We start from the raw sequence: 24,921 nt of genomic DNA, 5'->3' as shown, positions 1-24,921 counted from the left end.
ATCCACCTCTGGCCAAAGATGAGCCAAATTTCAATGGCAGCCACGCCTTTGTGATAATGTATTTAAAAAGGGGAACCTGAGAGGAGGAGGAGTTGTGAGGGCAATACCTATGCAAGCACCAAGGTCCACTGAATGATGTGGAGGGGGGGGAGGTGTGCCAGAGCAGACACACCCCTGCAGCCCATGGTGAGAGGGCAGGCTGTGCCCCTGCAGCCCGTAGAGGTCCATGGTGGAGCAGATGCCCACGTGCAGCCTGTGGAGGACCCCACACCAGAGCAGGTGACAGCACCTGAAGAAGGCTGGGACTCTGTGGGAAGCCTGTACTGGAGCAGTCTGTTGCTGGGAAGGCTGCAACAAACCCACACTGGAGCAGTTCATGAAGAGCTGCAGCCTGTGGGAAGGATTCATGTCAGAGAAAGTTTGTGGAGGACTGTCTCCCATGAGAGGGACCCCACACTAGGTGTGACAAGTCCTCCCCCTGTGGAGGAAGGAGCAGCAGAAACAATGTGTGATAAACTGACTACAACACCCATTCCCTGCCCCCATGCCATCACTGGGCGTGGGGAAGGAGATAAATCAGGAGCAAAGCTGAGCTGAAGGAAGAAAAGTGGGGAGGGAAGGTGTTTTTCAGATGTGATTGTACTTCTCACTGTCCTACTCTGATTGCACATTAAGCAGTTCTGATGTTTAAATTAAATTGATGTTGGGTTTTTTTCTTCCCCTAACAAGTCTGTCTTTTGCCCATGACCAAAACTGGTGAGTCATCCCTTCCCTGTCCTTGTCTCAGTCTCCAAGCCTTCTGTTTTATTTTCTCTTCACCATTCCTGAGGGGGAAGGAGTGAGTGAGCAGATTCATGGTGCTCGGTTGCCCTCTGGGCTTAAACCATGACAACTGGAAAATGCTGCTGTCTAAGTAACTGAGAAAATATTTTTATCATGACCTTTTTCAAAAGGTTATTAACGAATTACCGGGAGAAAAGAATGGCAGCCTACCAGATCATTTGAGCATTGAGAGACAGGCTAGAGCTACATGACAGAAATATGGAGAAAAAGGGCTCCATTCTTTTACAAAAGAAAGACATAACAGCAAGCTACTGTATCAAATCTGTTTGGAATGGTTCTCAGCAATCTGTTATCAACTACTGCTTTACCTTTCACACATGTTCACTAACACTAAGTGAAAACAAATTTTACTTAGTGCAGTAAGCTTTTCTAACACTTTGTGAAGGTCTTTTGTATCACAACACAACAGTGCTCTAAATAGTTTACAAACTAATTAAATAAAACATTTTGTTATATTTATTTTTTAACTGAAAAGTAACTCCAAAGGAAATATGTTAAAGCTTCCGAGAACTTTAAGAAGAAAGAAAGACAGAAGAAAAAAAAAAATCCCCTCACAGTTATGAAATGAAGCTGTCTTTCAGAATTTACTTACCCTCTTTTTACAATTAAAACAATACGGTGAAAAATAAAAACGGTCCCGATCTAAAAAATAACTCCCAGGATGCATTGCCTCAATATGCAATTGCTGTACAAAGGCATAGGCTTATATTGAAATGTTATTTCAACCCAAGGAGACAAGAACATTCTAAAGAGAAGAGATCTTTACAGAAAACATTCAGAAACACAGACTAAAAAAAAAAAAAGTTTGATAATAGGTAAATGGACAGTAAGAGATAGAACTGGTTAAAACTCCAAAAAACCCCATGCACTCCAAAACTCAACTAGAATTAAGCAGTGGACAGTGCTAAATAAACAACGCTCCTATAGAACTGAACAAAATACATTCTCAGGTTACTATCTGCCCTGAGCAATCTCTTGCTAGTCTACCTAAAACTAGTAATAAAATTGCATCAAGGTCCTAGATTCTACAAACATTCACCTTTGAGTGAAAAAAAGAAGCTACAGCTAAGTAGCTTTTCAGAAGAAAATCAAAAGGATTCTCAGAAATCTGTGACTGTACCTGTTAACCAGACTGTGCATCCACGAAAACCACTTCTTGTTCCTACCACCTGGCCTCTTTTATTCCTGCTGACATGATGAGCTTGGTAGGTAACATTGGTTGCCCTCTGCATTCCCTGTAAAAGAAGTTGAACAGGTCTTTCTTTAACTTTTGAAAGGGTAAGCTGGCAATGTACACTAAAACTTATTCACAAGCACAAAGAAAGACTTGGAGACTGACCAATGGAAGTAAAAACAATACCAAATCTACCAGCTGCAGAATAGATCAAAGAACACAAAGGAAATTAGAAAAGTCATAGCAACCCACATCCTTCTTGCTCCTGTGAAACTTGGGATTGCCAGGTTAGTCAACTACTACTCTCAAACACAACTTAAGAAAAAACAGCTATAAAAATAGAGATGAACTGCTAGACTTGATGTCTATTCGAATAATTTAAATCTAAGACAATCAAATGGATTCTCTCTCAGCTAAAGGTTTCTGCCATAAAACAGCCAAACATTCGCTCATTTTTAACTCTTAAGGGGCCTTTTCATTGCAAAGTATGCACGTCTGGTCCAACTTTCAGTTCAGCAGACACATCTCCAAACCACTCTGCCTTTACGTAGACTTCAGTCTTCAGAACTGAAACTGTTATCAAATATTCTGAGTGTTTAAAGAAAGTACTATTTCTAAGCAACTTTTAAAACAAATTCTTTAATAAGATGGGATTTTTGTAATATAATTTTAATTAACACAAAGCTGGTTACAGACTTTCTTAAAACTATTCATCATCATAAGCTGCTGTACAAATATCTTCTGGAAGATGACACTGTTTTCTAACATTTCAGAACTTAAGGTGAGGGAACCCATGGAAAGATCAGCCTCAGCATTCCCTTAAGCATTAATGATACCTAGTTATATGAACTCTATTCATAAAAGATCAAGACCTTAGATAACCAGACAGAACATGATCAATCAAACTGAAGAGAAGGCTTAAAAAAAAAAAAAGGGGGGGTGGTGTGTGGAAATAGTGGTATATGTAATGCTGCTTTGACTTCTCTTGCTCACGTATTGCAAAATATTTGCACTATCTTCTCTTTCATCATTTTATCAGTGGAAAGGAAAGCATTTAATGACATTTAATAAAAAAGATAGAAGGGACATTCATCTATGGAGTACTAACAGAGAGCTGTTCATAGTTTTAAAAAGACACACCACAAAGTAGGTTTAACAGAAAAATGGTATCCACCTGTGGCTTCAAAGACTGCTGCTACACCATCCTTCTGTAGAACAATACTACAAATGTTTACCTGTAACTTCATCAGAAGTTATGAATTTGTGTGATTGTATGTCCCCACTTCCATACACAGCTGGGCTCATAGTTAATACAAACAGAAACTCAAGGTAGGGGCAGATGTTCAAGTTTTTAAATACAACAACTCCATAATTCAGTGGTGACAGTCCAGCATCTAAAATTAGATGAAGACTGAATGCCAGCCTGTAAGAAACTACCACCTGCAAACATCTTATAACCACACAAAATTAAACTTGCTGATAGTGTTACCTTCAAATAATTTATCTCCTAAAACACAGCTGTTTTGCACATGAAGTCAGTGCAATACAGTGAAAACCAGAAATCAGAATCAAAAAATTAAAGTATTTTCTTATGGTAGAAACAATTATGTACTACATAAAAACGGAGATATCTCAGAGAGCAAATACATAAACCAAGCAATTAAAAAAACAACAAAAATAATTTAAGTATTTAGCCTTCAATTAAAAGAAAGATATACTGTGAATAACGCATGTACACAGCAATTCAAATGAATACATTAATAGCAACATTCTTTCTCATTAATTCTAGTTGTACTGTATTGTACCAGGCACTGGATAAACAGAAGCCAGTCTCAAAGCACAGCTCCCATGCCACTGTCTCAGTAAGCTCTTTTACATTAAAACATGAAAACACACGTTCTGCTTTTGACTCCTGGCAATAAGTCTATTATGAGAATCAAATACTTTGGCAGTCAAACGTCTAATCCAAGGAGACTTCTTCCAGTCCATATTCAAAAAGTCACACCAATTTTCTTTGTTTTCCAGTACCAGCAAAGCTGCAATGAAACTGATCAGGGCATTGCACTAGGCTTACCAAACACATGAAACCCTGAGGAAGCAGGCAAGATTCTTAAAACAATGAAAAAGACATAACTTTAAAAAAGAAAAAACAAAAAACATTGAGTAACAGCTTAGCAGAGATGACAAATCACAGCAATGAGAAGGCCAACAGACTGCTAGAGTACAAGGCACACAAGTGCAACAGAGCAGCCAACAAGCTCAGTGGTGGGACAATAATCCATCTGTAGTTCAGAAGCAGGCATGTGAGACTAAAGGTTAAAGTGCCCAAACAGTCTGCATGCATTGAAAAACACACCCATCTCCATCAGCCCCACCTTTTATGTGCACTTGGGCAAAGTAGTAGCAAAATCCTCCTTATATTCCAGTAGAAAACAACTTGTTATATAGGTGCTCTAAAGAGTTAATAATTTAGCAAATCATTCTCTCTCGCTAAAAAAAAAACCCAACTAGTAATGTTTCCTAATCATGTTCACTTTGCTACTAGATGATTCACTACCACCATTGAGCAACAAAAGCTGAACATCGGATCCTCAACAACCTAAGTTTTTAATTACTGTCTCAAATATACTCACTTACTACAAATATTGATGCGGCACAGAAAAATACTCCGGAGCAGAATTCAGTGGCACACATTGGCTGTGCTCTTAAATTATTTAGCCAGGCTTCAAATCCCTGTGCATAAAATTTTATATCAATTGATGAAGTTAAATGGCCATCGAAAACAAGAGCAGAAATAAAGAACTGTCATTTCCTTTTACACTATATCAAAGCACTGTTCACCTTGGAGATCCATGTTATCAATGTTAAAAGAAATGAAACATAAGAAGATGAATAACAGATAAAGTCAGTGTGATGAGCAAGTACTCTTTAAAAAAGCTATTTTAAACTTAGCCTAATTACATTCACTATAATAGCCGCTGCTGAAAGGACATACCGGATTTTTGTAAAGGGGCTAATGAAGAAAAAGGGCCTTAATCTCAAAGGTCTATTTAGCTGCTTTTTTTACAACCGTCAGAAATTTCCTCTCTGCCTCATCCACAAAAATATTTCTTTCACCCCATGTTACACATTAAGTGATTCTGCACTACTTATACAAACACTGCATTTTAATATTTTCCCTCCTAGTCATCATGTCAAATAGAAATAATGCTCCAGTGCACTATGCTTCATTATAACAGTACTGTCAGCTGAGAAGGCCAACATATCCTACTTCTCCCCCGCTATGCTTAGTTGTTTCTCACAAGAAATCTGAAGTTCCATAGTAGGCTAATATCTTTTTACCGAAGATTAAAAAAACTTGGAGTATTAAAGCAACTAGCCTTTCACAGATGTGCACTGAAGAGCTGTAACGATACAAGAGCAAGGAAGGATGACACTGCAGCTCCACTTTTTTTGGTATAAAGGTAAACTTTTAGCTTTGCAGGTAGTTGACTGGCAAAATGAATACAGACATCTAAGAACTATGGGAACAGAAGAAAGAAAGAAGATGGGGACCAAAAGGAAATACTAACTCTGTTGATTTCTCTATGTAAAGATTTGCCAAGATAGACTTGACCCTATTTTTTTCCTTATCTTATTCTTGATGTTTTGCCATGTTGTAACTATATGGCAGGTTTTTTCCAAAGCCAAGTCTATTGGGGCCAAACACTTTTGATGTAAGAACTCAGATCAGATATCCAGATGAAGAGCAGCAAATCCAAGTTGCAATGTCAAGATCAGAAGACAGCAAAAAGAAAAGCTTATTGCTCAATTGTTTCATAGTTAACAGACAGATCTCTACACTGGTATAAATCGAATTTGTTCTTCATTACTTCAAACCAACAATGAAGCACTGTGCTTCTACAGTCACTTTACTTAAATTTTTAACTTTTCACACCTCTGGGGTAGGAAGTAAAGCTTTCAATGGCAATCAGAGAGTCCACAAGCTGCAGCACCAACTTGAAACAGCTTTGAGGTTGGAAGCATCAGGAAAGAACTGTGTAAAGAACAGGCATGATTCCTATACAAACCTTACACACTCAAGAAGCTGTGACTAATTCCATATTCTTCTGCTCCCAGATGAAAGTGTTGATTCCCCAAGCTAACAACAGCAACACATCCAGCATCACCTCTGAAATATGGTCTTATCTTTAAGGTCCTTCCAATTTCCCAGTCATCTTGGATACCTCCTAGACCATTTGCTAACTTGCTCACCATGTGCCTCTTATAAGACAGGGATACCCCAATAACAATACATTTTTATGACATTTATTCTTCAGCCCTGGTAACTCAACCAAACAACAAGGGTTTTTTTCCCCTTCAAACTGCTCTCCTCAATAGCCAAAAAGCAACTCAAGCAGAATCAACATTGGCCATTTTCTTTGTCTATATACAAAACAAGAACAGACGTAGTTCCAACATAAAAATTTGACTCACAGATGCTGAAATAACAGTTCTGTTCGCGTTATTTAGATGAGGTTTCAAGACCTGTTCACCGAAAGAACTGCCCAGAATGCCTTCCAATAGCTACTTTCTCAAATTCTGGTTTTAAAATTTTCACTGTGATTGGGACAACTGTGCTTGGAATAGAAAGGTAAGCCCAGAAATGATACCTGAATAATAAGATGTTTTACAGTTATTAAAAAACTAACAATTCACCAATCCATATTCTGCCATTGCATTACATTTTCTCCCACTTACAGCAAAAATTCTTATTTTTACTCTCACAACTGCCCTCCAGAGCAGTTTGCCACAGTGATACTGACGCTATAAGGCATCTAAACACCTTCACATGTAGCACCACCCAATCTGCCAAATGCACGCTCTCCTCTGCCACAGACTAGCTCATCTTTACCAGATGTTCTAATGCTGGGATAATTTCAAAAATCACAGCAGCAGAAAACAGCCAGAATCTTCTATAGTACTGTGACACAAGCAACTCAGTGATAACCATACTATAAGAAGTATATCTTCACTTGCCACCTGCTGCAGTAACAGCACGACCAAAAGCAAAGACACCACGGCTGGAGCGGAGTCATTGGATGGCATCAGAGGGAACAGATGAAAGTGAAGCCAGAAATACCTCTGCTGAATATGCTCTCAGAAACAAGAACTGGAGCAAGTTCTCATCAGAAGTCACCTGCAAAATGATGCAACACCTCAATCATGTTAGAAATCTGAGCTGCACTAAAGAAAGCGTTCCCCAAGTCTTCCTACGTAGCGTAATGGCAGTATTTGTGGTTATGTTGTGTGCTGCTGTGTAACTTGGGAGTTTGCTGTGCTCAGAGGTGGGCTTGGTGAGGGGATTTCCACAGACAGAGGTATATTTTAAACAGTGCTGGAAGCCCAGAGAAAGTTTGGAAGGCAAGACTCTGCCTACTCTCCTAGGGGCTGCCGATTTCATCAGGGTATAAGAGGTCACTTTGACTTTGCTCTCAGCTGAACAGATGCAGTCAGAAGTGCCAGAACATTTGCCTGTGGAGCATGTGAATCAGATGCATTTTTTTTCCTGGTGAAGCTTCCTGGGTTACAAAGAGCACTTCAGCTGAAGTCTTCTGAAGAAAAAGGGAGAAGCGGAAGACTTCCTCTGCTTGCCACGTAACACAGAGGAGGTTGCTAATTTCAACCGAACTCAGCACACAGTTATTATCAGTTAACTTTTTTTTAACATACCATTTTCTTGCTTTGGACAAATCCATCTTTGCTTTGCTTCTGACAAATCAAATGATACAGAGTAACTGTTGAATACACTTTGTTACAGCCACCCAGACATGATCTATTTCACTATCTTCCTAACTTCTGATTTTGCCTTTTCCTCATAGAAATTGAAAGAATGTAACTGGTCAATTACTCTCTTATGTAAACAAGTTTGAACTTGCACACAAGGGAAGACGAGGCTTTGATAGGAACGACATTGACAGAACACTCTTTAGTACAACATCAACTTCCCCATTTTTCAGGCAACCGTGACACTCTCTTCTTCTTTAATAATTTGTCATTTTAATAAGAAAGTTGTGACCTCTACTACTCACAGTACGACTTCAGAGACTCTTTTGCACTGTTACTTTCATATCAAATGTTTTCTGGATCTTATCTCTTGTCTGCTTCAGCTCAGCATTGTTTGAATGGAATCATACTTTTTCTTTTTTTTCATTTGTCTTGCATCAGCAAAAGTATCAAATGTTCTCAGAGGCCGCAATGTATCTTCTAAATAGCTGAATTTTGGTCTTCGCTGTAAACAGATCTTCCCCCATCCTTATACACAAGAATGAAGGCTTTGAATAGATTTTTTTTTTAAAGCCCTGTCTCGACAGTTTTCCACATAACACCCACCATACAAAGAACCTCAGTCTCTGGCCAACCCAGGTTTATGAATGGTCACATTGTACATCGCATTAAGTCTTCCTTCTTCCAAGATCGCTGAAAGCTGAGGGCTCACGACGGAAGAGGCAGGAAGGAAACCCTCAGACCATGGGTCCACTCCGGAGGCGCTTCCCGCGGGCAGCGACTGAAAACCAGCAGAGCGGTGCGGGGCGCAGCCGCTCCCCCCCCGCCCCGGGCCGCCCCCTCCAGGCTCCATGGCGACGCTCCCCTCAGGGAGCCCACGCGGCCGCTCCGTTAGCGGTCTCGGCTGGCGGCGCTCGCCCTCCGTCCCGCATCCCTCTCCGCCCCGGGAGGGCGGCAGGGAGCTCCCCCGGCCCGGCGCCCGCTGCCGCCCACTGCCACATCACCAGCGAGCCCGGCCGCTTCTTGCTTGCTTGCTTCCTTCCTTTTTCCTTCCTTCTTCCTTCCCTCCCTCTCCCCTCCCGGCCCTTCCCCACCTGCCCCCAGCCGCCCCGCTCCCCGCGGGCTCACCCAGCTCGGCACCCTGTTGCTCAGCTTGACTTTCTTGCACTGGCTCTCGGGCAGCTCCATGGCCGCGGGGGCAGAGAGAAAGGAGCGAGGGAGGAGGAGGAGGAGGAGGACGCGCCTTCCCCACTGATGCTTGACGCGGATGAAGCCGCTGCCGCCGAGTGCGCGTCCCCGCCCGCGGCTTGGCCAAAGGTGGTGCAGGGCGGAGCCGCGGCCCGGCGGGAGGGAGGCGGCGAGCGGAGGAGGGGGACAGGAGCCCAGCCACGCGCGTGCGCCGGCCGCGCCGCGCCGGGGGCGGCCCCTTCCGCCGCCATGGCGGCTGCCCGCCCGCTGCTGCCCCCGGCGGGCGGCGGGGCCTGCCCGGCCCTTCGGCGGCACGGGCGGGCCGCCTCACCGCTTGCGGGCGATCCTTTGGATTGCACAGTCAGGCCTGCTCGTTTGGAAACGAGGGAGACCGCAGCAGGAAGAGCCAGTTCGTCTGCTCCTGCTGCCAGGGTCCCTCAGCGGGCACCACAAACCCAGAAGCTCCCCACCTCCTCCGGTTACCACAGAGCGGGAGCAGAGGCTGTTGTGTCCCTCAGGAAAAGTTAGGGGGAGGGTGAAGCGGCTGTCTCGTTCTTCTGCGACATAGGCAAGCTAAAGACATCGCCAAAGCACACTGACCACTCTTCCCCCTGCCTTTGAAGGCAGACAGGACTTTGCTGCAAAGCTTTACCTGGGGGGCAATGAAACTAAGAAGCAGCAGAGTGGGCACTAGTGGTGATGTAGTCATGAGGGACCTGAAAGGCAAGGATTGTTTCAATTAAATCTCCCACCTTACAACGATTTCTCCAACAAACAAAGCTAATCCTGTGCTACGGTCTAGGAAACATCTCTTATTGTGAATTCAGAACCTGAAGTTATTGGATTCTTACTTCCAGAAGGGAACTGCTTCAGCACTCAGGTGCTAATCTTAGAGACGATGCCATACTAACAGAAGTCACATTTGCTGTATAAATATTAGTCCATTTACATTCATTCAAGAAAGAAATTGCTTTAGCACTTAAGTGCTAATCTTAAGGTGGAAATGGTGCTGTACTAACACAGGTTGCATTTCCTGGAAAAATATTAACTGATTTACAATCTGTAGATCGTTTGTTCTCTGAGAGTTTAAACAGGAGATAAAAAGGTCCTCTGTGGATGAATGTTTACTCCTGCTATATCAGAAAGACATCCTTCCAAAGGAGTTGGTTTTAAAGTGTATTTTAAAATCCAGATTAAAAGCTTAAAATCCCTACACAAGGTAGATGACCTCTCTGAAATCAGGTAAATTAGTTAGGAATGCTCTCAGGCAATTTGAAGGTCACATTGAATTAATACATTAACTAAAAAATACAACAACTGCAGTTATTTATTCAGGCTTGACTTGAATGACAATGCTGGACAGCACAGCGCTCTGCAAGTAGCCATTCAACAGATGCTCCCTGGCTGTATATGGACATTCTGACCATGACAAACAGTGACAGAGGTGCAGGGTCTGGGTTTTAATTAGCAAAATCTCTCACACAATGCTCTCCAAAGCATGGAAAGAGAACCAGTGTCCTGCCATTGAACAGTGAGTTTAGGCCTTCCCCCATTGACTATGCAGTGATGCCTAGGGCACACTCAGTTCATTTGCGCTTTGCTCAATATTGCTTTAGCTGGCTTAAGAGTAAGTCTAAACCTTACACGCAATCACATTCTTTACAAAATTCTACTGTTACTTGGTACTGTTTATTCTGTGGTCTGAGAAACAATAGTGGAAAGACAGTAGTTTTCAAGAGTTGTAAATTAAATCAAAAAACACAGGCAGGCCACTTTATGCAGGTGAATTCTTGCAGGTACATTTGACTCCCCTGTAATACTCACACACTGACTAGGAGCAAGACACATTGGATTTTTTTTAAATGGTCTGCACAGAACTTTTGCCTTGGTCAGCTGTTGGCCAGCAAGAAGTCCCATCCCATTGTGGGATTCTTTTTGCCAACTAATTTCTAAAGAAACTGATTTGAGGGTTGAGAAAATGAGCATAGGTCAAGATTTCAGCAACAGTATTTACAGTCTGGAATATCACAAGAGAAGAAAATGCAGTTGTATTAATCAAGATGGATGCACAGTACTGCCCAAACAGACTGAAGGCAGGGAGCTGCATGATTCCTTCCACAAAATACTGCAAAAAACCTGATGAATGGACCATATACTAGTGAAATCTGAAGTATAACTGCAAATATGGGTGATGGTGGTCAGACAGATGATGTAATCTTAGAGGCAATAAAAAACATTTCTGAACAACAGTTCCTAAAACAGATCACCTTTTATGATTATACTAACATTCTAAAATAATGTATACATACATATGGGTATATAGTATAGTAAAATATTAACTATACAGTAACACCACATGCATAGATGAGGTATATCAGGCAATAATCAACCAACTTTTACATTTTTTACAGAGGCTAATGTCACAAGCATAGGTCATATTTCATTGGTTCTTGTCAATGCTGTTTCAGTGAAAATGTAAATGTATTTTTGCTGTACAGACATTTGACATAAGTCCATCCAGAGCTGCCCATGCATTTTACCTCTTTAACATCTTAACCTCCTTAAACTATTAAAGAAGAGGAGAAGAACATTCTTTAAACATAGGAAGCAAATATATGTTAATTTATACATAGATTTGGGAAAAATGAACAGCCTATGAATTGTAAGATTTTTTGTAGTTCTGCATTGCTACTAAGAGGCAAGTTCCAATTACACTTTCCTGAAATGTTTTGTGACAAATTGTTTTTGATATCCAAGCCAGGTGTTTTCTGAACTTCAAAAGCAAATTTCTGTGGGAGCTCTCAATGAAATTCAAATCAATAAACAATCTCTGATGAATTGATGTTATTTCTCAATGTGCTTCCAACCTGAGTTCAAAAACTGTTCTCATGACAGCAGGTGTTTTCACAACCCGTCTCTATGGAGCTAATGTGCTGCAGGCCTGTGCCCTTATAAATGTTGAACTCTAGTAAGAGAATGATGGCAGAAATTATATTATTAGCTAAATCTTTGGCTAGTCTGAGCCCCCCAAAAGAAGACCCACTCTACCTCTGGAACAGCCACCAAGATTCAGTATTCTTGAGCTGATGGTGATGCTGAACACTTCTGTCAAAGAGCTACTCTGTAAAATGATCATAATAAATTTGGATTTCATGTTCTTGTAGGAGCCAAAACCAAAAAACATCCACTGCTGCTGTTCTTAATTTTAAAAAGGGAAATTACATAAAAATGGAGGTACTTGTTAAAAAGGCATTACTAAAATCTTTCTAGGCAGCACAGCAACTAGTTAAAGAAACCGTTGGATTCCGATTTGAAAGTTGGGAAAACAGGCTTTGAGCACAGATGAAGTTTCAGACAAAGCATCCTACACCCACATAATACCACAGAAGAAGGACTGACAGCCCAGAGAAAATTCTGCATATGGACATGCTGACCAGACCAACCCAGGGAAATCCTTTCAATTCTACATGGGGATAATGCCATAGAAAATAATTCTGCACCGAGTTAGCTTCTGCATAGCCAGTTCTACTATCCAATACCAATCAATCCCAAACATATAGTAAGAGATGTGCATTATTTAACATTATCAGAGACACATGGTACTATGCAGTTCCAATCTCCAGTAAAACCTGAGCTACTGACCACACCAGGACAAAGATTAGAAGATTTCATCTTAGGTTATACTCCAAATAAATATACAAATTTGCAGGGGACAAATTACTTATTTAATCATGATATTTAAAAATTACATCTGACATTTACTTTTTAATACAGTGTTTCACCAGGCAATCTGTCCCAATATGTTAATTGAAACAGAGCTAAATTAAGATTAAGGAGTGCCTGAATTAGACTTGACTACAGGCTAGAGACAAAGTATTCTGTTGTTAAAGACTGACCATCTACCCACACATGACTGATATACAAACTCAGAAATGCCTTACCTATAAATATTATCTTTAAGATGCATGTTCTCTTATTTCTAGGAGGAAAAACAGTATTAATGAAGCATTCTCTAGAATCCATCTACTGTAGTCACTTTCAATAATATGAGAGCTTAGGGTAGAAATTCCTCTGATACTGGAATTACTCCTCTGGTAAGCATCCTGAGCAAATTCTGATGATGTCATGGTCATGTAAATATGGATCCATTCAGGTTTTTTCCTCTTGAAAAATACCCAGAAGAGTGTAACTCAGGTAGTCATGCAGGCTGCCTGCAGTTTTGCACTTTTTTTGTGAGAAAGTTGCCATCTTCAATGTAGATGCTGCTGCCTACATAGAAAAGGCTCATCACTGTTCTCTCAGGATTGTTTCCAAACTTTAGTTCTCACATGAATCATTCTTCTTTTGACACTGTTCTAGTTAAGTGAGAACTTCAGAATGCCTTCAAACAGATCAAGCATTTGGTTCAAGCTCTTCTGAAGTATTTTTTGACACTGGAAGTGGGACCATGAAGCAATCTCTAACAGCTCTTAAATATAGACTCCTTATGCAGTAGTCTCTGTTGGAGGTGCTGTTTTTCTTCTGTCACAAGGTTTGCATAGTGGAAGAGATGACCACCAAAAGCTACCTGAGTTTAATAAAATTAAGTGTGGATACGTCATCTGTAATGCAGCTTGGGCTGCAAACAAGATATGCCCATCTACATACAAATTACACAAATGCAGGAAGTCCTGTATAACTCCCATATTTGAGAAAGATGGGAATAGAGGAGATATTTCCGAGAACCTGTTCTCTGTCTTTAGCAAAAGCTTTTAATAAATTCTTTAATATTTGGACTGATAGATATGTCCAGCAGAACAATCCAGCCCAGCTGTTTAAAGAAACCACAGAAAGATGAACAGAAATGCTAATAAAAATCCTGGGTAATGAGAATACCATTTGTTTTCTGACATACTGCTGAATGTTCAGCTCAGACTTCTTTTCATGTCCCACAATACTGAGGATTAGAGCTCTTCCCAATTATGTTGCAAGTATTACATCTGCTGAGTTCACTCTTTAGACAGATAAACTCTCTCTCCATGTGCCATCAGTGTTCAGAATGAAGTGGTCTATTTTGGCCAGCAGTGAGAGATGATGGTTGGTGGCCAGTTCCAGGTAATATAGTGACATTAAGAGAAGCTGAACAGATGTCATACTAAGTAACAGAATACACAGCAAGGCTGTGTTGGCCAATGGAAGGCTGTCTGACAAAGTTCAAGAGAGGTAGATTCAGGGAGATACTGGCTAGCAAAGAAAGCAGCAGTGCATTGTTCTGCCAATTATTAGACCTAGCATAAAAGACACAGCCAGCATAAAGATGAACCAATAACCAAATTGTATTTGATACAAGAAGGTCAGTACATGGGTGAGAATTGGGGGTACAAACAAGTCAGGTTATACATAATCAACATCAATCCCACTGACCCCAACAACAACACCACACGACCAACAATGAGTTGAACAAATGGTGAAATGCAGTGTCCCATAGAAAAGGCAGAAGACAACTCAGTCATCAAGCCAAATACATAAGACCAAGGAAGCCACATACTGAATCTCTACAGAGCCCACATTTACAAAAGCCAGACCTGACTGGAGCCCAGTCCCAGGGAGGCAGGAGGTCCTTCCCCAACAGGGAACTCTGCACAGGGCATCCACCTCACAGACAGACACTGCCCCTGCCTACAAGTGGTCCCAGCTTTTATCCCTCAGTGGGACACCTGACCTTTGCTTACTGAATGCGGGACACCTGGGGCTCATTTACCCAATGGCTCTGTCTGCAAGGCCGGCCCCACCCTGGAGGGAAGCCTAAAGGCAAACTCACCCCCTCTTTGTGAAGGGCTGTGGGAATCACCTATATGTCAACCTTAATTTGGGGCTTGGGGTTGAAACTCCAGCATTTCATGCATTTGGTAGAACTCTGGCTTGACAAAGTTCACAGGCTACTCACTTTATAAAGTGAAATAAAACATTATTTTAATAGTGACAGGGGTAGAGCAGAAGTGCATAGTTCACAGTTTTGTAAAAGTTGATCCTCATGTTCCATATTTTGCAAAAAATGCACATCTCCTCTAGAACATTCTGAGCGCTGGCATTTCAACTGCTGTAAAAGTTGTGATGACCACTAGAGGTCATTCAATGAATAAAAAATAATTCAGGCTTACAGTTTGGCGATTTTCTGATTTGGGGTTTATTTGTTTTATTTTGTTCTTTGTCATTAACAACATAAAGAGTTTACAAGACAGCTAAGTACTAGATTTCCGAAGATAATCGACTATCCATGTACTCTGTAGGTACACGGTGACTGTAGGTGGTCCTAGATGACTGCTGATATTTTCAGGAGTGCTAATTGATTTGACTGGGAACTAGACAGACACCTAGAAACCTGAATACTTTGCCGTGTGCTTCTCTGTGCCTTTAGGTAATTAACAGCCCTAAAACATCTGGTCCTAATTCCAGTGTTCAAAACTTCAGAAATGTTTATCTGTATGACAGATGTCTATTTCCCATGTAACTGTCTACTTAAATTTTAGGTACTATATAATTTCACCCTGTCTTTGGCAGATACAAAGGACAGGTGTATTGTTTACTTAAACATCAGGAGCAAGACTGAGAAACTCTAGACAGAGGGATCTCTAGTGAAGAACTAAAGACAGGATAATTTTAAAGATGTTTTCTCTATTCCTATTAAAGTCTTTGCTCAACATTTGAAGAAAACTACTTTTTTTTCTTTCTTTTTCCACATCTCTGGATGTGACATGTGGAAAAAAAGTCTTGTGGCAAACCTGTAAATAAGCTAAAAGGCTGGTGGGATCTCTGGAATTATGAAGGGAACAGAAGAAGGTTATCAGGTAGGAAGATAGGAAGATGCTTAGAGAAAACTGGAGGAAGGATGAGCAGCTACAGCTCCTGTCAGGTGAGAAAAAAAAAAAAATCTTACCCTGAAGCAAAAAAAAGACCAGCTATGTTCCTAGTAGGAAAAACAAGCTGAGAAAGAAAATGAATGTGAACTAACAGTTTGTTTTCTTAAGAATGAGGGCATACAGAGGACTTTCACACTTCTCAACAATCTCAAAATGTAGAATAATAGAATGGTTTGGGTTGGAAGGGACCTTAAAGACCATCTAGTTCCAACAGCCCCTGCCATGGGCAGGGACACCTTCCACTAGCCCAGGTTGCTCAAAGCCCCGTCCAACCTGGCCTTGAACACTGCCAGGGAGGGGGCAGCCACAGCTTCTCTGGGCAACCTGTGCCAGTGCCTCACCATCCTCACAGTGAAGAATTTATTCCTTATGTCTAATGTAAATCTACCCTCTTTCAGTTTAAAACCATTACCCCTTGTCCTATCCCTACACTCCCTGAGGCAGAGTCCCTCCCCATCTTTCCTGTAGCCCCCTTGCAGTACTGGAAGGCCACTATAAGGTCTCCCAGGAACCTTCTCATCTACAGGCTGAACAACCCCAACTCTCTCAGCCTGTCCTCACAGGGGATGTGCTCCAGCCCCCTAATCATCTTAGTGGCCTCCCTTGGACCCACTTGAGCAGGTCCATGTCCTTCTTATACTGGGGATCCCAGAGCTGGACACAGCACTGCAGGTGTGGTCTCACCTGAGCAGAGTAGAGGGGCAGAATCCCCTCCCTCAACCTGCTGTCCACACTTCTCTTGATGTAGCCCAGGACACAGTTGGCTTTCTGGGCTGTGAGTGCACATTGCTGGCTCACAGTCAGTTTTCCATCCACTGATATCCCCAAGCCCTTCTCCACAGGGCTGCTCTCCATCCACTCCTCGCCCAGCCTGTATTTGTGTTTGGGATTGCCCTGACCCACGTGCAGGACCTTGCACTTGGCCTTGTTGAACTTCATGAGGTTTGCACAGGCCCACCTCTCAAGCCTGTCCAGGTTTCTCTGGATGGAACATCCCTTCCCTCCAGTGTGTCGACCGCATCACATAGCTTGGTGTCATTGGCACACTTGCTGAGGGTGCACTCGATCCCACTGTCCATGTCCCCAACAAAGATGTCAAACAAGCACTGGTCCCAACACCAGCCCCTGAGGAACACCACTTGTCACTGCTCTTCACCTGGACATTGATACTCTTTGAGTGTGACCATCCAGCCAATTCCTTATCCTCCAAGTGGTCCATCTGTCAAATCCATGTCTCCAATTTAGAGGCAAAGATGCTGTGTGGGACTGTGTCAAATGCTTTACACAAGTCCAGGTAGATTACATCATCTGTTCTTATATTGTTTCGCTTTAGAGAATGAGTGCCCTGTGAACTACTAAAGCCATGTAGATGCTAACCATTCTTGAAAAATTAGTACTTTAAATAGGTCTGCAAAATTACTACATGACTAAAAATTTTTGCCTTCTCATTTTGTGTTTCAGTTTCTCATTCTGTAACATATAAATAATCTTTTCTCTTTTTTTTTAGTGTAGCTACTTCATTTGAGGAAAATGCTTTAAAATCAAATACTTTTTATACACCCTGAATATTACTGTGTCATATACATTGAATAAAGTTATTCTACCATGGTGGCATTTACTAGTACAGAATTATAAAATGTATTTTGGTGGAGAACACCCAAAGGGCAAAGCTAACAGTGACTCAAAATACATTTCTAGTTCAATTCATAAGGTCTTTAAATCCAAACATTTACAGACATTTTCCTAAAGGTTAAAAATATGGAATTATTTGCCAGATATGCAAGTCTGAAGCAGCTTTAACTGAAAGACTTTCCTCAAGCTATTTCTAAAGAAATTAGAATTCATATTTTTCCCGAAAGAACTGCTTCAGTCCCCAGTGGGATGTATTACCAACCAGAGTTATGAGCAGAGCTGTTGCAAGCTGTCTTGTGATACTTCACATTCAGAGTTAGTCACTTCCTGTGTCCCCTGTTCTGGTTAAAGGTGGCAGCAGCAACAGTTGGTTGGTTGGTTAGTTAACTAACAGTTAAATTGGTTCCCAAGTAGCAATTTCTCACTTCAGTGCCTTGGACAGTTGCTTGTCTCAGCCTGGCTTTACTGTGGCTTTGGCTAGAGCGATACAGAAAACAGCCTGTGAAATGTTTGTACCCAGATCTCTCACTGACTTAAGTTAGAACAGATGATTAGTGCACTTAATCAAATCAAAAGGAGCTGAAGGTTTTAACACTTTTTAAGAGGCTTTCAGCCCAGTAGCTAACAGGATCAACATCTAAATGATAGAGTAATAATTTATTTCCTTTCATTCCTTTTGATGTCTGAGAACAATACTCTGCTATGCTGATAAACACACCAACAAAATTGAAATACGAGAAAAACAACCAAAAAATGCCAGCAGTTTGACTGCTTTCCTGTGGGCAACGTCATTTTTGATCAGACCCATTTATCTAGCCATCTCAAGTCCTCTCTCTCTCCTCAAAAATTCTCTCTTATGACTATGAACAATGTGAAAAATGGGAGGGAGAGTTTTATAAAGGTCTCTGAAACATAGACCTTTCAAACCTTTTCAACTCTTCAGTGTCATTGGAGTAACCTTTTGAGTCACTAGAGGTCCCTACTCAGAGAGCTAAACAAGATCACAAGGGTGACCCCCTGGAAAAAGGTCTGGAATTATTGTTACTGTCTGGAGAAGACTGCAATCTCTTAGGCAAACTCTTCAGTGAGCAGCCCAGATAGGATTGCATCCAGAATCTGACATTTCATTCAGCGATAGCAGATAATATTTCCAGGCTGGTACCTGTCTGTTCAGCGAAGCTTCAATTTTGAACTGGGGAAAGAAACTCTGAAAAACATAGCCCCAAGAATGATGCCTTGGAGGCCTTCAGAACATGACATATTGAGGCAGGAAAAGAACAAAAAGACTCCTTTCATTATCATGTGAAGAATGGAGAAAGAAAAGGAGGCAAAGAAACTAGGAGAAAAGCTATATATCTGGCAGGACAGTTCTTCTGAAATGTCAGCCTGTAAAATGTCTCAGTAAGGAATGAATCAATACTTCATGAGCACTGTAAGCATGTGTCCTTATCATAAATCTCTTTTTGTTGTAATATCTTTCTGCCATAAACACTTCTAATCATATCAGGCTTTCTCCCCAATATTGCATGGTTAATTTAATACAGTATCCAATCAGATAAACTGGATGACTGTTAAACATTGTTACGAATATACTGTGTCTATGTGGAACAGGTGTACTCATGTACCTGTTATAGAGATTTGAGTAATCTGATAATGAGTTGTGTTTATCTCGGACTTAAAACATTGACTTTTGTTTTAAAAGGCCCGTATGTCATTTCTTTACCAGCATTTTGAAGCAGAATTCCAAAGGAAGTTGTCATAAGATCATAACATGTTAGCTATTATCTTTTAGACAGGAGATGCCTGTGTTACAACATACCCTTTCTGGTTTGCAGCAGGTGAAAAGGATGGGGCATTTAAGCTACAAATCATCTGGTTGCATAAAGTGATCACAAAGATAAAGAAGTCTAATGGAAGAGGACCTGAGAACTTAAAAAATAATAACAAATCTACATGGTCATTTTCACTCAAAGCAGGTAAAGCAATTACAGCAAGGAGTCCTGTTATATTGAAAAGATAGACTTCTGGTAATTTGAAAGAAAAAAGTTCATTGCACTTAGATATTCTTTTCTAACCAATAAATCTGCTATTTTATAAGTAAAGATAGATCACAATTTAGTTCTTTTGCTGCTCACATTTATGCATGCCCAAAGAACTAAAACATAGCCCCGAATGTCCATGCAAATCAAATTCTTCTTGAAAGTGTGCTTAAACAACAAAGAGCCTGAAGAGCCAACAACAGGCACAGGAGTCAATTTGTGGAACTGTAAGCTCGGTTTCAGAAGGGAGCGTCAAAGTTTGCACCTCACAATACAAACACAAATGAAGCACCTGGAGTCTCTTCAGACTCAAGAAGCTTAACATGGCCAGGCCCAGTGGACTGGAAGCAAACAACACAATCTGGTAAGTGTCCAAGGGGCAGACTGACCTGGTTTGTGGCAGCATTAACTCATGTTTTGCATTGTGTTTCATTTGGTCATGACAGTTGTGGCTGCAGTTTTTCTGGCATTTAACTAAATCTTTATAAATGTTATGTCTCTATATGCTTTTAAAATTCATGGTTTAATATGTATTCACCTACATGTTAATTCACACAAAGGACTCAAGTAATGTTCAACAGAATGCCTAATAGTAATTACAGAAATCTTGGGAGATTAATATTGTGATTAATAATGTTTTGTATTAACATTATTAGTCAGAGATGGATTGTAATGATATAAATTACAGACATGCAAGAAAAAGAATGTTCCAATAGCGTGCTTTTGTCCTCTAGAAAAATGTGCTGCAGTATCATCTTTCAAGATGTTATGAGAGAATGAAAAATAAAGCTTACAGTAATTCGTAAAAAGAGAATATTTGAATAGAAAGGACAAAGAAGCAGAATGGAATAAGTTAAATAAGGTAGAAAACAAAGAAAGCTTTGAATCTGTAAATCAAGGTGTACCTCTGGCAGAATCATCACCGTATTCATATCCAAATTTTCTTTTATACAAAGCCTCCCATTTCAATCTTCTGTTAGTCTGGGAATCAAAGCAGATGATCAAGATGAAATTACTTGAAATGCAGGCATTTATATGCAGTCATCCTTTGAAGAAAATTGTTCTTCCCAAGTCAATTTTACAGACAAATGCCAGTGCTCTGTAAACATCATCGCAACACTTCCACAGTGTTTACATATTCACTGATGATTTAAAGTAATAAATAACATGGCTGTTTTGACTAGAAAAAAATGGTTATATCTAGGTTTAGCTTACCACATGTAAACAAAATCTATATACCTCAGTTGGCAGACAATCAACAGAGTGCTACTTAAATGCAATCTACAGTACAGAGGGGAAGAAGCATGAGGATTATTTGGTTAGGTTTGAAGCCAAAATGCTTCTACATGGAGCTTTGACTTCAGTAATTTACCTAAATAATTACATTGACTATCCTGAGGTAAGGCAGCTTTAAACTCCCTCTCTGTAGGATCTGGGCAGTGAAGCAGAGTGAAGAGCGTGGTCTTGTTACTAGAACAAGGTGGAATATTGCCAAAGAACTATTTTATCCATATTTCAACAAACTTTTTTTTTTTTTTTTTTGGGGGGGGGGGAGGGGGCTGGAGGGAAGGTTGTCATGTAGAATTTTGTCATAGAAAGGTAATCTGCAATGATCAGGGGAAGGGTCATGACAGGAAACACTTATTTCTTATGTTACTTTACTATTTATGATTTCAAATTCCTCCAATTAGCCAAAAGTACAGCTCAGACAGATGAAAATTCTAACTGAGTCATTTTAATTTTGCTTAATAAGTTTTTCTTTATCCTCTAGAGCATCTTTACTGCTTTATTAAAAGTCTTTGATTTAGGGATAGTATCTTCACAGCAAACTCATTAGATTTTGTTTCAACTCACACTGATTTTAGTCCCTTAGCTTGGTAAAGTTGTTACTTGACTTCATCCAGAACATGATTTCAAAGCTGCACATGAACAGCTGGCTACCTGATGTGGGGGTAGTGCTATGTGATCCTTTCGTGCTTAGTCCCTTTGATCTGGTTAAACTGACCTGTACCATAAAATTACTTCATTTCTTGCTGCCACTCACATTCACCTTGCCTCATCTGCCTGGAACAAACTCCATCTACTTGCATTCTAAATCTCTGTCTATACAGATATTTTTTCAGCAGTTACAGTGACCAGTCCACAGTGTGTGGAGACAGGATTTACTAACAGAAGTTCTTGTTTCTGAGTCTGGTTTTAGCTACTGGCGTTTCTCTTCTGATGTGTTCTGTTTTGGTTTGGTAGAGCTAAAAATGAATGAGGGAGGCCTTGTGGAACCTGTCATTATAGCACTCAGTGAAAATTGCATCAGATGAAAGCCTAGAGTAACTATTGTGGGAAACCACATCAAGAACCACTCTGCGTATATTTACACAGCAGCCTATAAAATTTTATTCTGATCTGACTTATGAGTATGTCCTTCATAATCTTCCTGTGTAATTTGAAATTGTAGAAGTACAGTTTAATGTATCTTTTTTAGCTCAGAGAATACATTTTTCTCAGAGAATTTTGTAGGTTTCTCAGGAATTTTCCCAAAGATATACCTAAAGAGGGATAGGCTAACCTGTCAAAAACAGAGGAAAAGAAGAGAAAAAAAGAGAAAGCCAAGATATGTACCTTACACACTTGTCTTTTAACAATCTCTCTGTCTGTGTATATCAGACAAGTGTAGAACCTGAACCTTTGTATTAAACCAAATCAGTTGTTCATTCTCTACAGATACTATGTCATGAGAGGGCTCAAGGCACAATGTTGGCTGCCAAATCTTTCATACGGAAGAACAATTTGTTCAACATGTAGAACACAAACAAACTTCTCACAGACTTTCTCCTGCACTTTAAACAATGCAAGCTTTTCATGTTATTTACTCAGAAAAACATAACTGAGATTCAGCAGGTGGTTTTCCACAACTTCGCACTGCATAAGATTCATAGCTCAAAGAACAAAAAGAGTGACCATCTTGTTCTGAGATGACACAGTAATGTACCTTCTGACTGAAGGAAAATGGGATTGACAGTCTCTATACGAAGTAACTCAGGCACACTCCTCCATGTGCCATGCTTGTTAGAATCTATGCAATTTGGCAGGTTTGGATAACTTCCTTTGCTCCCCACTTCAGCCTCACCCATTCCATCTAACACTGTAATTTTCGGGCCACTAGCTTGAAAGGCTCTGTTGTAGACCTAACATTTATAGCAACCCTTGTGATTTATCTAGACAAGACCAGCCTCGCTTCAGAATCTGTGATCTATCACTTCAGAGCTCGTACTTGAAGCCCTTGATTCATTATGGTTTAAAAAAACTTTGAAGCAAAATGCACTCTTTGGCAATAAGGAAACCCACAGGCTTCTGGCCCTTTTGATCAATCTGATGCATAGGAAAGCAGAGGCCTTCCTCCATCTTAATAGGCATGTCTCTGAAATAGCAGACAAGGTACACAATGAGCACCTATTTACATTTCAGGAGGTCATTAACCAAAAAAATAACAACTAGTAGACACTGTGTTCAAAGATGTAGAATAAGCTACTGCATCTCCTTGAATACCACTGTTAAAAAAGGAAAGCATCAGACCAGGAAAGCTTTGTTTTCGGATGCTCTGGCTTCAGGAGAAACAGCTCCAGAGTATCTGTGGCCAAGGCTTTGTACTGTGAGTGCTAAGAGAGTAAAACAGACAGACAAATAGAGTCAGAACCTGGTGGGAAATATTAAGGCCTTCCACATTTCCAGATAAATGTTTAAACTTTAAACCCACACTTTAAAGAAATTCTAACTTGAATTGCTTTCTTTACTAAGCAAAAATTTTATTTCTCTGCAGTTTTTACTGGGAATGATAAATGGCTTCATTTACAGTAGATATTGTAAAGAAAAATCAGGTTCCCTATGCAAGTAGGAGGAGTGCGGATTCCTTCTTGCAATTTTTGCAGTTCTTCTTGATGATCCCTTTCTACAGCACAGGACAAACAATGATATCGTTTCATCCTGGAATGGTATTTTTTAGGTAATTTCGAGACGGATATTATAAGGACCTAATTGACAGGTTTTATTTTTCACATTAAAATAAAGGATATAAGGACAATGTTTCAGATGCATTAGAGATTTCAGCTCTGCAGTGCTCTGCCAACATGGAAGAAATTTCAATTTTAAATATCCATTATGCAGCAGGACTTGTACCATTCCTGATGGGAATACCCTGATCATTGGTTTTGCTTGTGCCCTTTGCAAATTCTGACAACATTCTCTAGAATGCTGGTCAGTCAGAGTACTGTGCAGTTGATGCATCTTTCCTTTTTTGATGTAGATACAGGAAAAAACATCACGTTAATTAGGAAATATATCTGAGAAGGTCAAGATAACAAAAACAACTGAAAAAAGCATTCCTTTTTAAGAACATAGCATATGATAGAGAAGAATGAATCAGACCAAAGTGATTAGTAATTGTTATGGTAAATTACAGTGACTTCTAATAACACAGACAAGGAAAAACAGGCATGTGAGCAATTAACTTGAATGAGATACAGTTACAGTGAGGCTCCTTCTTTTATTCCCTAGTTTAGCTACAACCCTTGTGGATTTGCTGACCATTAGGCAGAGAGCCAAATGAGTCCTGTACAGTTGTTGCTTTAGGCACCTTAGTTCTGCTCCTAATAGCACGATACTCCTTACCAAACTTATTTTTAGAATGACAAAATTTTTTAAAATCTGTTATTTTAATAACAGATAAACAAATAAAATTTGCCTGAAACGGTGAACTGAAAAGCAGAGAGTTAGTTAATTAAGTGAATGAGGCAAGTATCGTATTACTGAAGATTATCAAATGGAGTATGGGAGAGAAGAGGAAGTAACCAAGTAAACTCCAACCTTATTAAACTGACTTTAACAGGATGCAAGGTTTTAAAACACACAGCATAGGAAAGAACAATTAATGCATCAAGGCAAATGGAAATTTGAAACAGGGAAGAGTAAAAAATCATTTTATGGGAAGCAGACTATATGAGACCTACCTAGTTGCCTTTTTCCAGATAAAAACAATAAGTCAAATAAGTCTAATGTTGATGTACCTTATTAAAGCATTTATACATTAGCCCATCAAAGATTATCCCACAATGGGAAAAAGGCTTCACTGTGAGAGACAATAAGAATTTAGAGGTAGGAGATGAACTGGAATCAAATCAAAATTACAGAGGAAAACACAAATTCCTTGTCACTGGATGGATTGTGCTACCAGGGCAAAAACACAAAGATTCAACCTGTTGCATTGAAAGGGGGAGTGTATGTTTGCAGGAAAGTTACCATCAGAATTCACTAGGATTAGTTTGGAGACTAAAAATAGTATTTAGTATCATAGCTAATTTTGGTACAGCGTAAGTGTGTGCTTATGACA

At 40.2% G+C, this 24,921-nt stretch overlaps 1 protein-coding gene across 1 annotated transcript in view; it reads right to left on the bottom strand.

The window, feature by feature from the left end:
* PAPSS1 (3'-phosphoadenosine 5'-phosphosulfate synthase 1) overlaps positions 1-9,160 on the bottom strand; it is a 48,185-nt gene extending 39,025 nt beyond the window's left edge. The window contains exons 1-2 of the mRNA XM_074905477.1: positions 8,912-9,160; positions 1,964-2,078 (exon numbers count right to left, since the gene is read on the bottom strand). Of these exons, the coding sequence (XP_074761578.1) occupies positions 1,964-2,078; positions 8,912-8,971 (175 nt within the window). The 5' untranslated portion in view covers positions 8,972-9,160. The remainder of the gene's footprint in view (positions 1-1,963; positions 2,079-8,911) is intronic.
* Between the last annotated feature and the right edge of the window lie 15,761 nt (positions 9,161-24,921).

Source organism: Athene noctua, chromosome 4 (assembly GCF_965140245.1).
Source record: "Athene noctua chromosome 4, bAthNoc1.hap1.1, whole genome shotgun sequence".
Lineage (NCBI taxonomy): Eukaryota > Metazoa > Chordata > Aves > Strigiformes > Strigidae > Athene > Athene noctua.
The sequence above is the reverse complement of the archived record's forward strand: the minus strand, read 5'-3'. Positions and strand labels throughout refer to the sequence as shown.